The 11,956-nt window shown below is 51.7% G+C and overlaps 2 protein-coding genes across 2 annotated transcripts; one reads left to right on the top strand and one right to left on the bottom strand.

Moving 5' to 3' along the window:
• Window positions 1-4,793: 4,793 nt before the first annotated feature.
• LOC128268021 (uncharacterized) lies at window positions 4,794-6,254 on the bottom strand. Its single transcript, XM_053005013.1, has 3 exons — window positions 6,215-6,254; window positions 5,897-6,142; window positions 4,794-5,825 (listed from the first exon to the last, which is right to left on the bottom strand). Exons 1-3 carry the CDS (start codon window positions 6,252-6,254, stop codon window positions 4,939-4,941), a joined length of 1,173 nt encoding a protein of 390 aa, XP_052860973.1. The 3' UTR covers window positions 4,794-4,938.
• Window positions 6,255-8,912: 2,658 nt separating this feature from the next.
• Window positions 8,913-11,649, top strand: LOC128278046 (drebrin-like protein). The gene is made up of 4 exons (XM_053016685.1): window positions 8,913-9,673; window positions 9,916-10,108; window positions 10,182-10,345; window positions 10,417-11,649. The coding sequence occupies exons 1-4, from the start codon at window positions 9,419-9,421 to the stop codon at window positions 11,095-11,097; spliced, it is 1,293 nt and encodes a 430-aa protein (XP_052872645.1). The 5' UTR covers window positions 8,913-9,418; the 3' UTR covers window positions 11,098-11,649.
• Window positions 11,650-11,956: the final 307 nt, after the last annotated feature.

Here is an 11,956-nt window from a genome sequence, read left to right as displayed (position 1 = left end):
CCTAGGACGAAAACGGACCAGCCCTGAGGAGTGAGTGAGCGAGCGCTTTGTGTTGTTGTTTGCTCGCTCACTCACTGCCGTTGAACACACCCCAGAGCAGGCCGTCGTTTTTTGCCATTTTAACTGGCGCTCTTGCTCCACAGAACGGAACCATCCTGTGGATGAAAGAGAGCGAAGCCGAATATCTGGCAAGCGAGAAAGGGTTGCGATTCCTTGCTGGCGCGGCACACGTTTCGATATTCATTCATGGATACCGACCGACGCGACAGCGACGGGCAACCATCGCAAATGGAGACGCTTGGTGCTGGGAGTGCAGTGTGGCTGGACAAATAGCTCGGCCCGGAATATGTGGGACGCAAAGCGGCTCGTGGCTCGGTGCAGCCGAATGCAGCGAATGCCACGAGCCTGCCCGATTGCGAGCCCTGCGGACTGCGGAACAGAAGGCCACTGCTGTAGGCAAGTGTGCCAACCTTGGAGACCCGGTACAAACGACGGTACCCCTTTGCTGGTGATGCAAGTTCGCATGCGTTGAATTTTCGTCGGTTCGGTTTACTGCAGCCAAATCAAACGGCGGTTTGATTCATTAAATGGTCCTCCCTACCACCGACGCAGGAGCCAGGATCCAGGATACACCAGCATACCCACCGTACGACCTAATTGATTGATGGCGCAAGGGCCTATTCTGAATGGAAGCGATAGGAAAACGGAGCCAATCCAAATTAGCCCGACACAGCTGCCCTTGTTCTGCTGGTTGTTATGAATGGCCAGGAAAAGGTGTTTCGACTGAAACCAGAACCCGAAACTGCATCAGCTGATGTGGCTGAGTGGAGAAAAAATAACAATAAAGGCCATAAAATAAATGATTAAACTTACGAAAAAAAAGTTTCACTTACTCCACGGCTAATGCTCATGTTCCGAAGTATCGTGTTGAATGTCACCAGGAACGAAAAGCTCGAAACGTTGTCCTCTATTGTTTGATGTGTGGCTAACGATGAAAGATAAACCCAGCGTTAAACCCTGAAGCACCCTGGGCAAGATACTCCACCGACGACGCAACGCGCAGGATGTTACATGTCCATTACCTCTTGTTTTACCAAGTAGCAGGCCAGGGATTTTGCAAACAAAAGGCCAATGGGAAATATTACTGGTTCTGGGGGGGCAGCTCTGTAGCCCAGCTTCTTCGCCGGGCCCCAGCACCGGAAACGGATAGTTACAACGCTGGATCAGGTGTTTGGTTGGGCTCCGTTACACGTGAGAATCAAGTGCATCCCTCTTTTGTTCCGCTCCCTCGAAGACCCGTGTGCAGCCAGTCGTTACCGGGTGATTCCGGGGAGGGGCTTGAGAAACACTAGCATCGCGCAGCGGTAAGCTGAGATGCCACCGACCGTTCGCTGTCGGCGGACACTTGCGGTGAACGCGGTGACGCTGGATGGCGGGGATGGGTAATGCCAAGCAGCACTGGCGATGAGCTGAAGTTTGACGGAGCCTTTTCGAGGCGTATCGTGAGGTTAGGTAATTTGATCCCTTGATCGGGCCGCCGCCGACTTCAGCCGGTTTCCCTTCTAAGCCACGGTGGCCTCGAAATAAAAAAACCGGCGTTCGAGGACCGTCAGAGTAGTGTCTGCCATCCCAGTGTGCAGTGACTTTTAACCGCTTGCTCGGATTTACGCAAGCGTCGCGAGCGCTCGCCACCAACACATGCGCTTATCCCGGTGATCTTCGGACCGGTGACAGACGCAACAGCAGCAGCCACAACGGTTCCGTATCAGATGACGGCTGCGAAACCTTCGACGGGTTTCGCCGGGCCGGACGGGGGGGTGGCGCGGGCACCGGTTGAGGTTGCGCGCAGTGTTCTAGATTTGTCACCTGTGGCTCGTGAAACCACCGGACAGGTTGCTGTGGTTGATTTAAACCGAACGGTTGTGTTGCTTGCGCCGCACAGTTCGTGTTTGGCGATGGAGCTGAGTGCGCGTGCCGGTAATGATGGGCGAATCGTAGTGCCAGTGCGTCAGGATCTGGGGCAGTTGTTTATCGAGTGTGATGTGTAACTCCTGATTCGATGCTGCGTTGTGTGGGGCTGTCGCTGTTAGCGTCGTTGTGCTATTGGCTATGGGTTAGTTTGTAAACGACCGATCAACTTCGGATGCTTTTTGGCCCCACAACGACCCCAAAAGACTGTGTTTGCCGTTAGTGTACACTTTATCACAAAAATATGTATCATCATTTTTAGTAACCGCGACCTATAACACTTGCTCGGTTGAAGGACACACTTTGAACGCACTATGTTAAACTCTCTCCCGCCGTTGTCCCATAACCGTTGTCGTTCGCCTTACGTCCGTTTCTCAAACGAGACGATCAGCCTCTTAAACGATAGCATTATGCGCCGGTACCTGCTCAAGTATAGGTTTGATTGGTCGTAGCGCCCCTAGAGTTAACATATTTTCCTTATTAAATCCCTCCGGGGACCTACGCGGATTCCCTCCACGTAGTAAATCTCACTACTGCTGCTGGTGCTGCTGCACTGTATCTGGTAAGCAAACGAGAAAACCTCTTCAAAAACATTAACTTTACGCCCTCTCTATCTCTTGCTGCTGGTGTAGTACATGTAGTATTAGTAGTAGTCGTAAATATACTAATAGTAGCAGTTTTTTCTATCGAATAAGAGCGAATTCTTCGAATGTTGATGCACTCTGCTGCCTTTCTTCTTACACTTGGTGTTGGTGTGGAGCTGGTCAATCTTTCGCTGTGTAGCACAACAAACAACTGGTAGAGTTACCTTCCAAAAGACATTTCGCTTGTTTATCAGCACATTATCACTACCAAGAGCCTGCCAATTTATCGGGTTCTCTCCCGTCCTTCGCACATTAACAAACAAACGTTGAAGCACTAGCTTTTGGGCGGAACGTTTCCGACACCACATGGTTTTTGCTCCACCGTCGATCCCATTTTTGGCCTCTTACCATCTAAAACCGTTTTGTTGCTGCTAAACATAAAATCCGTGATTGTTTGCCTTGATTTTGCTAATACAAAAAAACGTTTTAAAAATATATGGCTGCACAGGCGGAACACAGACAGCACAACAAACTCGGCAATCGTCAGAGTGCATGACGGCGGCGCAGTGTCGTGTATGTATGTCCCCGCTGTTCGCTTGGCCCTTTTCTCCGGGGTCACCTATCCAACCCAACGAGCACTGGCTTCCAATCGGTGTTTAGATGGCATTTGAAATTGGTCTAGCACCATTCGAAATCAGTGCCCGGTGAAGGAGCATCAATGGAGAGTGAATGAAAAAATGGCAAACAGGGACACCGGTGGTTACCAGGGCTTATAACTTATGGTAAACGTGTGCTTGGTGTACGGCCCGCAGAACGGTGTCGTGCCCTCCACTGTGTTCCCAACGTGCCCCGAGTGAAACCTTGATTTAGAACGGTTCGTTATCACTCTGAGAAGAGTGAACCAGAATGTGGCACCGAATTGTAGTAATTCTTGTGCCTCTTTTCCACGTTCCAGCATAAGATTTAATTACGCGTTACAGATCTACGGTGATCCACCTAAGTTATTGTTAGGAAGTGGGAAAGGACAACAGCATGAAGATGCTTCCTTCAGGAACCTTCCGTTTGTTTTACGTCGTTCACGGAGTCCTTGTGTCCGTGTTTAGCGATTTAAGCACAGCTAGTACCAACTAAACTGGTTGTTAACTGGTTGGTAAGGAATCGGTTAAAACATTTCAACATTTTACTAAGATCTTCGTTTGCGCGTCTTTACAGTAAAAAAGCATCAATAAGTTTGTACACATGAATAGCGCACACAAACAACGCTCACCTCTCTTCTTCAAGCGACAGCGGAAGCGGATACCAGGGAGGTTTCTTAAACAGTGTAGATAAAAACAGGTAAAATTACAAATTAGCTTACAAATATCTCGATTCCTCTGCCCCACCGTAACCGCTGCTGTACCCGCACCACTGCTGTGCGGTGCGGAGAGATCGACTGGAAGAATGAAGTCGGTTGTTGGTTGCATTATTGTTTCTTTACTAAGCGTTCCGCTCAGATGGTTTGCTTGTCTCAGACACTAGGCATTTAACAACGTAATATATAGGTATGCATATAAGCAATAGTAATTATAATAAGTCATAAAAAATAAAATAAAACCCTCCGCCGACGGGAAGGGACGGGAAGATCGATTCACTTTCAACTACCAAAAAAAAGAAAAGAAACCAAACTGCACTTCCCAAGCGCAGTATGCATCTGCTATGGATGAAAGAACTGGACGGAAATCGATCTTAAATTAAATTAGGTAGGATCAAGCGAAAAAATATCAACTTTTGTTATTGCTTTTCAGTACGGTCCAGTATGCACGGGGTACCAATGTACCGAAGGACCTCACATTGCAACCCGTTGCAAGCGCTAGGGCGATCACTTTCACCTCCTGCTGCTCCTCGTGCGTTTATAAGGCTCACGGGACATTGTACCGGTTTCGCGTAAAAATGTAACAAAACAACAAACTAACCGGTTAATGAACTCGTTCTGAACAAGTTCCATCCCGTTGAAAATGTGGGCTAGCGCAGACGATCTGTTCAGACGAATAGCCACTATATAGTCATACTAATATCTCCGCCAGCCAACGTTCTGTAATCGTTTTCTAGTCGATAAAAAAAACATGAAATCCAAATTCTCGTTTCCCCTCCAGATTTGTTACGTGCAGAGATATTACGATGCAAAACGAAAAGAAAACCCGCCATGCTTTACGTCCTTACGACGATTGCTGGGGGACGAAGTAAAGAATTAACAGATTATAAAAAATCGGACTCATCGCAATTCTGGTTCATGGAAAAACAATAGAAAAGTAGTTTGGCCTGTTACACGTTCCCAGCGTATGTAACCCGGCGCATATTAGCTACAAGGCCACCGCCAGGCCGCAACTACCTTTCGGCGGCGGCGCTCTTACAAATTCATCTTGTTCTCTTGAATCTTCTTCCAAGTATCACCCAGTGCTTTTGCGAAATGATCGTCTACCTCTTCGCCGGAGTCGGATCGTTTTGGCTGTTGTTGCTGCTGCTGCTGCTGTAACGACAGAAAGGGCGCTGGGGAGGAAGCGAGCGAAGAGGACGGCGACGAGGACGACAGAGAAACGGTGGTTAGCGAGGCTGGCGAGTTCGCCGTCGGTGGGTGCTTCGGTGATGCCAGCGAGATCGCAGCACCGACCGTATTTAGCACGGCTGGCGAGGGGGCACCCGGTGAAGGAGGAAGCACCGTGGCCGGCACCAGCGGGACGGGCGGGGCCGGGTCGCTAGAGAGCTTCAGCTCGATCGTATCGAGAGCCACCGCCCGGATGCCACTGATCGCCGAAGGGCTACTACTGCTGCTGCTACTGTTGCTGTTGCTGCTGCCGCCACTGCTGCTGAGGCAACTGGAAATGCTGCTGCTGGAGCTAATACTGCTGCTACTGTGATTCCTCATACCGGTTTTCGTGCCACCGCCTAGTTGCTCGTTCGTTTCCAGCGGCTTCTGCAGTAACAGTGGCACCGGAAGCGGGTGCTTGGATTGACCGAGGTGCAGCTCGTGCGGTAGAGCGGCAACGCTGTTTGTGTTGAGCACTTTCAGTGCTCCTTGCGGCTGCTGCTGCTGCTGCTGTTGCGGTTGCTGCTGTTGCGGTTGCTGCTGTTGTTTATCACCGTAAATGGAACTGTACGTTGGCCCGAGCGATCGCCTGAAGTGCTCTTCGATGGAAACATCACAATACGTGGCCGACAGGTTAACGATGGGCGCTGAATCCCCAACACCCGGACCAGCAGTCGTCGTCCGGACGGAACTTTTAAGCACAATTTCGCCTAAAAACAAATAAACAAAACACAAAATAAGCCTCAAAAACTCTCTCAGTTGGTCTTCGACATCCGTCTACCGTTAGGGTGCATATGGCTGATCCGTTTCTTGATCGGTGGTGGCGGTGCTTTCGTGATCACACTGGGCCGAACGTTCAGATTGATCGGTGCGTCACGGGACGAATGATCACTGGCGGCCGGTGGCGATCCTTGTCCGTCTGACGAATCCTTCCGCCGGACGGTCATGTCCAGCGGGATTTCCGTGTCGTCCATCGGTGTCCTTTCCGGGCCGCCTATTCGATCATACTTTGGCGACGGTGGAGAATCTATAGGTGGTGACGAAATAAAATCATTTAAAAGGGCGCTTTGCAACGTTTCAACGTTTCACGGTTACTGACCGTGGTTCTCGTTTGGACTGGCACCGGGATCGTGAATCATTTTAAGACGGGTTTGCACTAATTTTTTCAGTGTGGCAGCGTTTGCGGGACCGCAATCCCTTCCGGTTGTTCCCAAAGAAGAATAACAAGACACCACCAGACACTCCGATCGCCGCCGTGAGTCAAGGAGCAACAAGTGTAGTGACTGGTGGTGGCAGTTGAATTAGTCCAGCAGGTGACACGCGCACGGATGCGTCCGGAAGCCTCCAAAGAGTTATGAACGATGAATTTCGTTTCAAGTGCACCCTTCTTGGACGGCCAATATCGGGTGATCGGTTTGAGGACGAAGCACAGAAGCTCACCCTTCCCAGTGAGCGGTGAGACGAGATGTCAAAACGTGAAAAAACCCCTTTCACTGGCTCACGAGGCTTTAAAGACGGTCGTGGAACATGCGTACGTTCATTTGCACAGACTGACCACTGGACAGGATAATTTCTTCGTATCACAATGCGTTAGCTCACAAACCATGGCGCTTCGAACCGGCCGCAATTCGGTTCCTATTCAAGTCTTTCGCCTCGCTGAACGATACAGCTGAACGCGCAGCTCATCTGCAAACCGATTGACTCACGCAAAGTTGCACCCCACACACACACACACACGTAGGCGCGGATGGTGTCCGATATTGTGTTGCTGTTGTTGGTGCGGCTTAGTTTTCGGTTGCTGCTCCGGTTTCCGCTTACGCTGCCCCAGTGTAGATGGAGAGATTCGTTTCGGTCGCCAGCGAGGTACGAAATACGAACGTTCCTTCGGTAGATCCTTCTGCTTTGAACGCCACCCGTGAGGATTCTTCGCTGAGCACCAGCAACAAAGAAGCTGCTCTGCCGTTTTCGTTGTTTTCTTTTCTCCCCGCAGTTCTCTACGATCCTGATCACAATCTCTATCACCGTACGCACACGCACACAGTGAGTGAGTGAGCTGAGATCTTCTTCGGTGGGTTCGTTGTTGTTGCTGCTGTTGTTGTTTGCTAGTGTTGTTTGTGCTTCTCACTCGCCGTCTGCTCGCGGTTCCTTTCTCTTTCTCTCACATGCTCGCCACTGGCACCATCTCGCGTCTCGCGCAACCAAAGTTGTGTTGGCTCCACCAAACTTCGCCGTGCTCTTCGTGTTATTGCTGCGCGTTTTTCTTACTTTCTCACTAACCCTTTCTCTCTCTCTCTCTCGCGCGCTCGGGCGATCGTGGAGCTGACCTGCCCCGAGAGGAGCGTTTCCTTCCTTACCGCACCCTTTCGGTTTCCTGTGGCTCCAGAGGAAGCCTTTTGGAGTCTTCTCTCCTTGCCTAGCCGCTTACAGCGGAAATGTACGATTTTCTGCCGATCGTCGGCCGGATCGTGTTTGTGTGTGTGTGTTTTTAGGAGAGGTTTCCCGAGACCCGAAGAAACGCGAAGCAGCACTATGAGCAAGCTGGGGGCGGGGACGGCGGGGACGGCGGCGGCAGCAGCAGCAGCAGATGAATCAGCAAGCACGATCGTACGAAGAGCGGCCCGAGGGGGGTAAAAGTCTTTTCTTCGAAGTCCCTGCGAAGAAGCAGCAGGCTGGTTGTGCCACGCCTGGGGGGTGCTGTCGGAGAGGGGTTTTTCTTCGATCTTCTCTCCTTCCCGTCCGGTACGAGGCGATCGTGTACTTTTATACTCGCTTCCCGATGAGGACCACTTTCGGCGCACCACGGAGCGTACACTTTTCAGCTTCGCGCAAAACGTTTGTTTGTGTGCGCAAAGGATTAGTGCACGTACTTTTCGCTGCTTCGCATATCACACGGTGATCTTCTGGGAAATCACCAGCAAAACACTGGCACGAAATAGGGCCAAATTCAGCACCCGCAACGCGATCGCGAGAGATCACCCCATTCGATTGGAACACTTTCTTTCTTCTCTCACGTAATACGGCGCGATCGTAATACGTTCGTTTTTGCTGGCGATCGGTTCGAGGCACACTCTTCTCTTTGGTGAACCCCCACTCGTCGGCCTGCCGCGTCTTTGTGCACGGCTGCAGCTGCCACACTTTAGGGGCTGTTTATTTGTTTGGTTATTCTTTTATTGATCACACTTGTGTTCTTGCATCACACACTGCAGAGTTGCACAAACGAATGCTGGAGCTGCTTTGGCCGTTGTTGTTGCTACTATTGCTACTGTTACTGATTCTGGCAGGCTCTTGCTGCGAAGGAGTGCGAACGTGAAGTGAGAACGTGAGTTCAACGTGAACGATGAACGTCAGAGCCTGGCCAGGGGTTCTGTCAAGCGGGCATGTGTTTACAGTTGGCCATCGAAAACATTTGCTTGGGGGACGAGAAAACTTTAATTCGTTTCGAATGAAAAGTCGTTCTGCACCAAAAGGCCTCCGAAGGTGTTGGAAGGCAACAATTTCCATTCCGAGTCCCGATTGTGTGTTTATTGGCGCTTTGTTTAAACAGTTTCGAGAAGTGAGATGAAAACAGTGAGAAAACTTTCTCACCTCCCGGCCGAAGTGTACAAATGGATCTGCGACCATAAACGGAACATTCCGTCAGTGCCGTCAATTTGTTCTCACTCTCACTCTCTGTATGCTACCGTTCTCACTCCGGCATACGGGCGAGCGTCCCGCTCACGCAACCGCCCGGTGAGACCAGTCCGAGAAATGTTCGCAGCAAAGTTTACGGCTGGCAGCGCAAGAAGAAGTCACCAAAGACCATTTTTGGGTATGGTGGCGCGGCATAGGCGTGCGGAGGCTCGTGGATTAAATGATTTCTAGTGATCAATTCGCGTTCGAAAGTATTGCACGCTCGCCAGCGTGACCGTGTGCCGCGTGAGTGAGAACGTTTGAGTTCGCGTATTGTTGTGCCTAGGTCCGCGTGTTTGTTTGCGGGGTCTTCATACCCAATGACTGGTCTCGGAGCTCCCACCCCCGCACAGGCTGACTACTGATCCGAATCGTCGTCGTCGTCACCATTTCGCCGAGAGTCAGGTTGTGCATTGTCTTGTCCCGTGCACATCCGGCCCACCGGAGAGCAGGGTTGGGCCATGCACTGATCGGGTGGAGCAGCAGAAAAAAGCGATCAATTTAACAACCACCCAACGCCGTAGCGGCGCGTTGGTGCGTGAAAGTGGGTCATCAAAGACCTTCTCGAGATACCCGAAACCAGGCACGGTCACCCGACCGACCGGACGGAGGTGGCAGTTAGTCAGCCGAGAGCATGTCGATCGATTTGCAGAAACATCACGAAGCCATCGTGGCCGCGTGGAAAGCGGTGGTTGATCGCAAAACCGCCACCAACTGGGCCCTGTTCGGGTACGAGGGCCAGAGCAACGTGCTGAAGGTGCAGGAAACCGGCGAGGACGGCATTGCGGAGCTGGCGGCCGAGCTTAACTCGGGCAAAATACAGTACGCCTTCCTGCGCGTCGACAACACCGAAACGGGCATCGTAAAGTTCGTGTTCATCCATTGGCAGGTGGGTTAGAAAACACGGTTCCGGAACCACATCCGGCCTCGAAGGGTTGGACATTTGAATCATTTCTGGCCAACATAACTGGCAGCATGCATGGGGAACGGTTGTCTGCTTATCACCAACTGTAACGCTTATCAGCAGGTGTAAATGTTTGCTTTATCTCTGCGCATCACCAAGAGGCGGGTGTGCTCTATCGCCCGGTATCTCGGTACTCACTAAACATACCGAAACGTTTATCTTTGCAGGGTGAAGGCGCACCGACCGCACGGAAGGGAACATGTGCGAAGCATGTGCGCGATGTAACGGCGATACTTCACGGGGCTCACATCACCGTGCACGCGACCAACGAGGACGACGTCGAGGAGGCGCGCATCCTCGAGAAGCTGCAGAAAGTGGTGGTGAACGACTTCAAAGTGAAAGACTACTCCCAGGCAAGCGGTACGTAGTGCGGCCTTACGCTCCATTGGCACAAAATAAACTAACATCTGCTATTCCGTACGCCATCTCGCAGAGTCACCAAAACCGGTCGGGACGAACTATAGTCGCGTGAACCCGACGAAGGAAATCAACCCGGCGGAACGGGACGAGTTTTGGCGCAAGGAGGAAGAAGAGGAAAAGCACCGGCTGCAGTCCGAGTACGAGCGGAAGCTTAATGAAACAGTATTGCTCGAGGAGGTACCAGTCTGCGCTCCGTGACGTTCAGGGCTTCGCAACGGGGGCTAAATGGTTTACTCTCCACCTTTCAGGAACGGCGACGGCGAGAGGAACGTGAGTTCGAAAAGCGAGAAGCGGCCACGGGTTCCACTCCGGGTGCCAGTGAACAAGTGACACCCGTCTCGCCCGATCGAAGCTACGCCCGGCAGGCATCCGATCAGAGCAAAACCGAGCGGGATCGTGAAATCCGCCAGGTGGTCGAGGCGAGCGGCAAGGTGAGCAGCGCCAAGGCACGCTTCCTGAACAGCACTGCCCAGCTCAGCCCAACGCACATTCAGGCGGAAGTGGCCCAGGAGCTAACGCAGGCACCCTTCTCACCGACCGCGTCCTTCGAGGAGCGTAGCATCATCAACGAGCTGAAGGCGGAACTGGAGAACGAACAGCGCTCGAACGGTGCCGGAACACCTCCGGTTCCTGCTACTGCCGTGGAAGCCACCACGCCGGACGTTACTTCCGAGGCCGAAACGGCACAACCGGCCACTGGCTCGGGACAGTACTTTGATCCAAATGCTACGATCGATCTGTCCGACGAGGACAATATGATCCGGGCACGGGCCCTGTACGACTATCAGGCGGCGGACGACTCCGAGATTAGCTTCGATCCTGAAGACATCATCACGCACATAGATCAAATCGATGAGGGCTGGTGGCAGGGACTGGCACCCGACGGAACGTACGGTCTCTTTCCGGCCAACTACGTGGAGTTGCTGTGAAAGAGCGCCGCACCGAGTGCGGTGTGTGTACTGCATTTAGGAATTTATCGATCGTTATCATCCCATTTATTCCCACTATTATCGACCAATTAATCAATGTTAACGGAATGTTGTGTGGGATACGCATTCACATGGCCACGACACATCACAGCACACACGTCGTCGTTCAGATCATCCCATTCCCGGGTGGGGGGTGTTTTTTGGGATAGTGCACAAACGTAAAACTCGGGCTCACGGAACGCAGGTAGCACAGCGCCTTTTCAGCATAATTTTAAGCGTTAACTTGTCCCGTCACCCACCTAATCAGCAGTTCAGTCCCGGTGGCCCGTTTTAAATTAGTTCTCCGGGCGGCCCGGGCAGTGTGTAAAATGCAATTAATGACGAAGAGCGTGTATGTTCGTAGGACAGTTTCCTAGTTTCAAGTTTCCCCCGCAGACGCTTGCGCTGGAATGCGTGGAATCAAATTTTAAACCCCAATTGTAAGACCCAAGTAGATAAACGCAGCTCGAGCGAAAAAAATTAACGAAAAAACCAGTTATAGGAACAAATAATACACTAAAGAGAATGATAATAAATTATTACAACATTCTTTTCTCACTGTGCGATCGCGCGTTTTTTTCTTTTCAACCGAGTTTTACAGCTCATGCGGAATTCCGATACTTGTCCGAAAAATGGGACCCCTTCCACTCCAATGGGACCCGTTACCTAGCGACCGGAAATGGGCAGGAACCGGTAGCCGTGGGGCGCGCACCGCGGCCCCGTTGTTTGTTCGATAAACGTTGTTCGCGCAGTACGCAAAATGGGCAATCGCAAAACAATTCTTCCGCAGGCGGCGTTGTGGCGCGTTTAGAGGTGGGCC

The sequence above is a fragment of the Anopheles cruzii genome, chromosome 2 (assembly GCF_943734635.1).
Source record: "Anopheles cruzii chromosome 2, idAnoCruzAS_RS32_06, whole genome shotgun sequence".
In the NCBI taxonomy this organism is placed as follows: Eukaryota; Metazoa; Arthropoda; class Insecta; order Diptera; family Culicidae; genus Anopheles; species Anopheles cruzii.
Note: the sequence above shows the minus strand (reverse complement) of the source record. Positions and strands in the feature narration are given on the sequence as shown.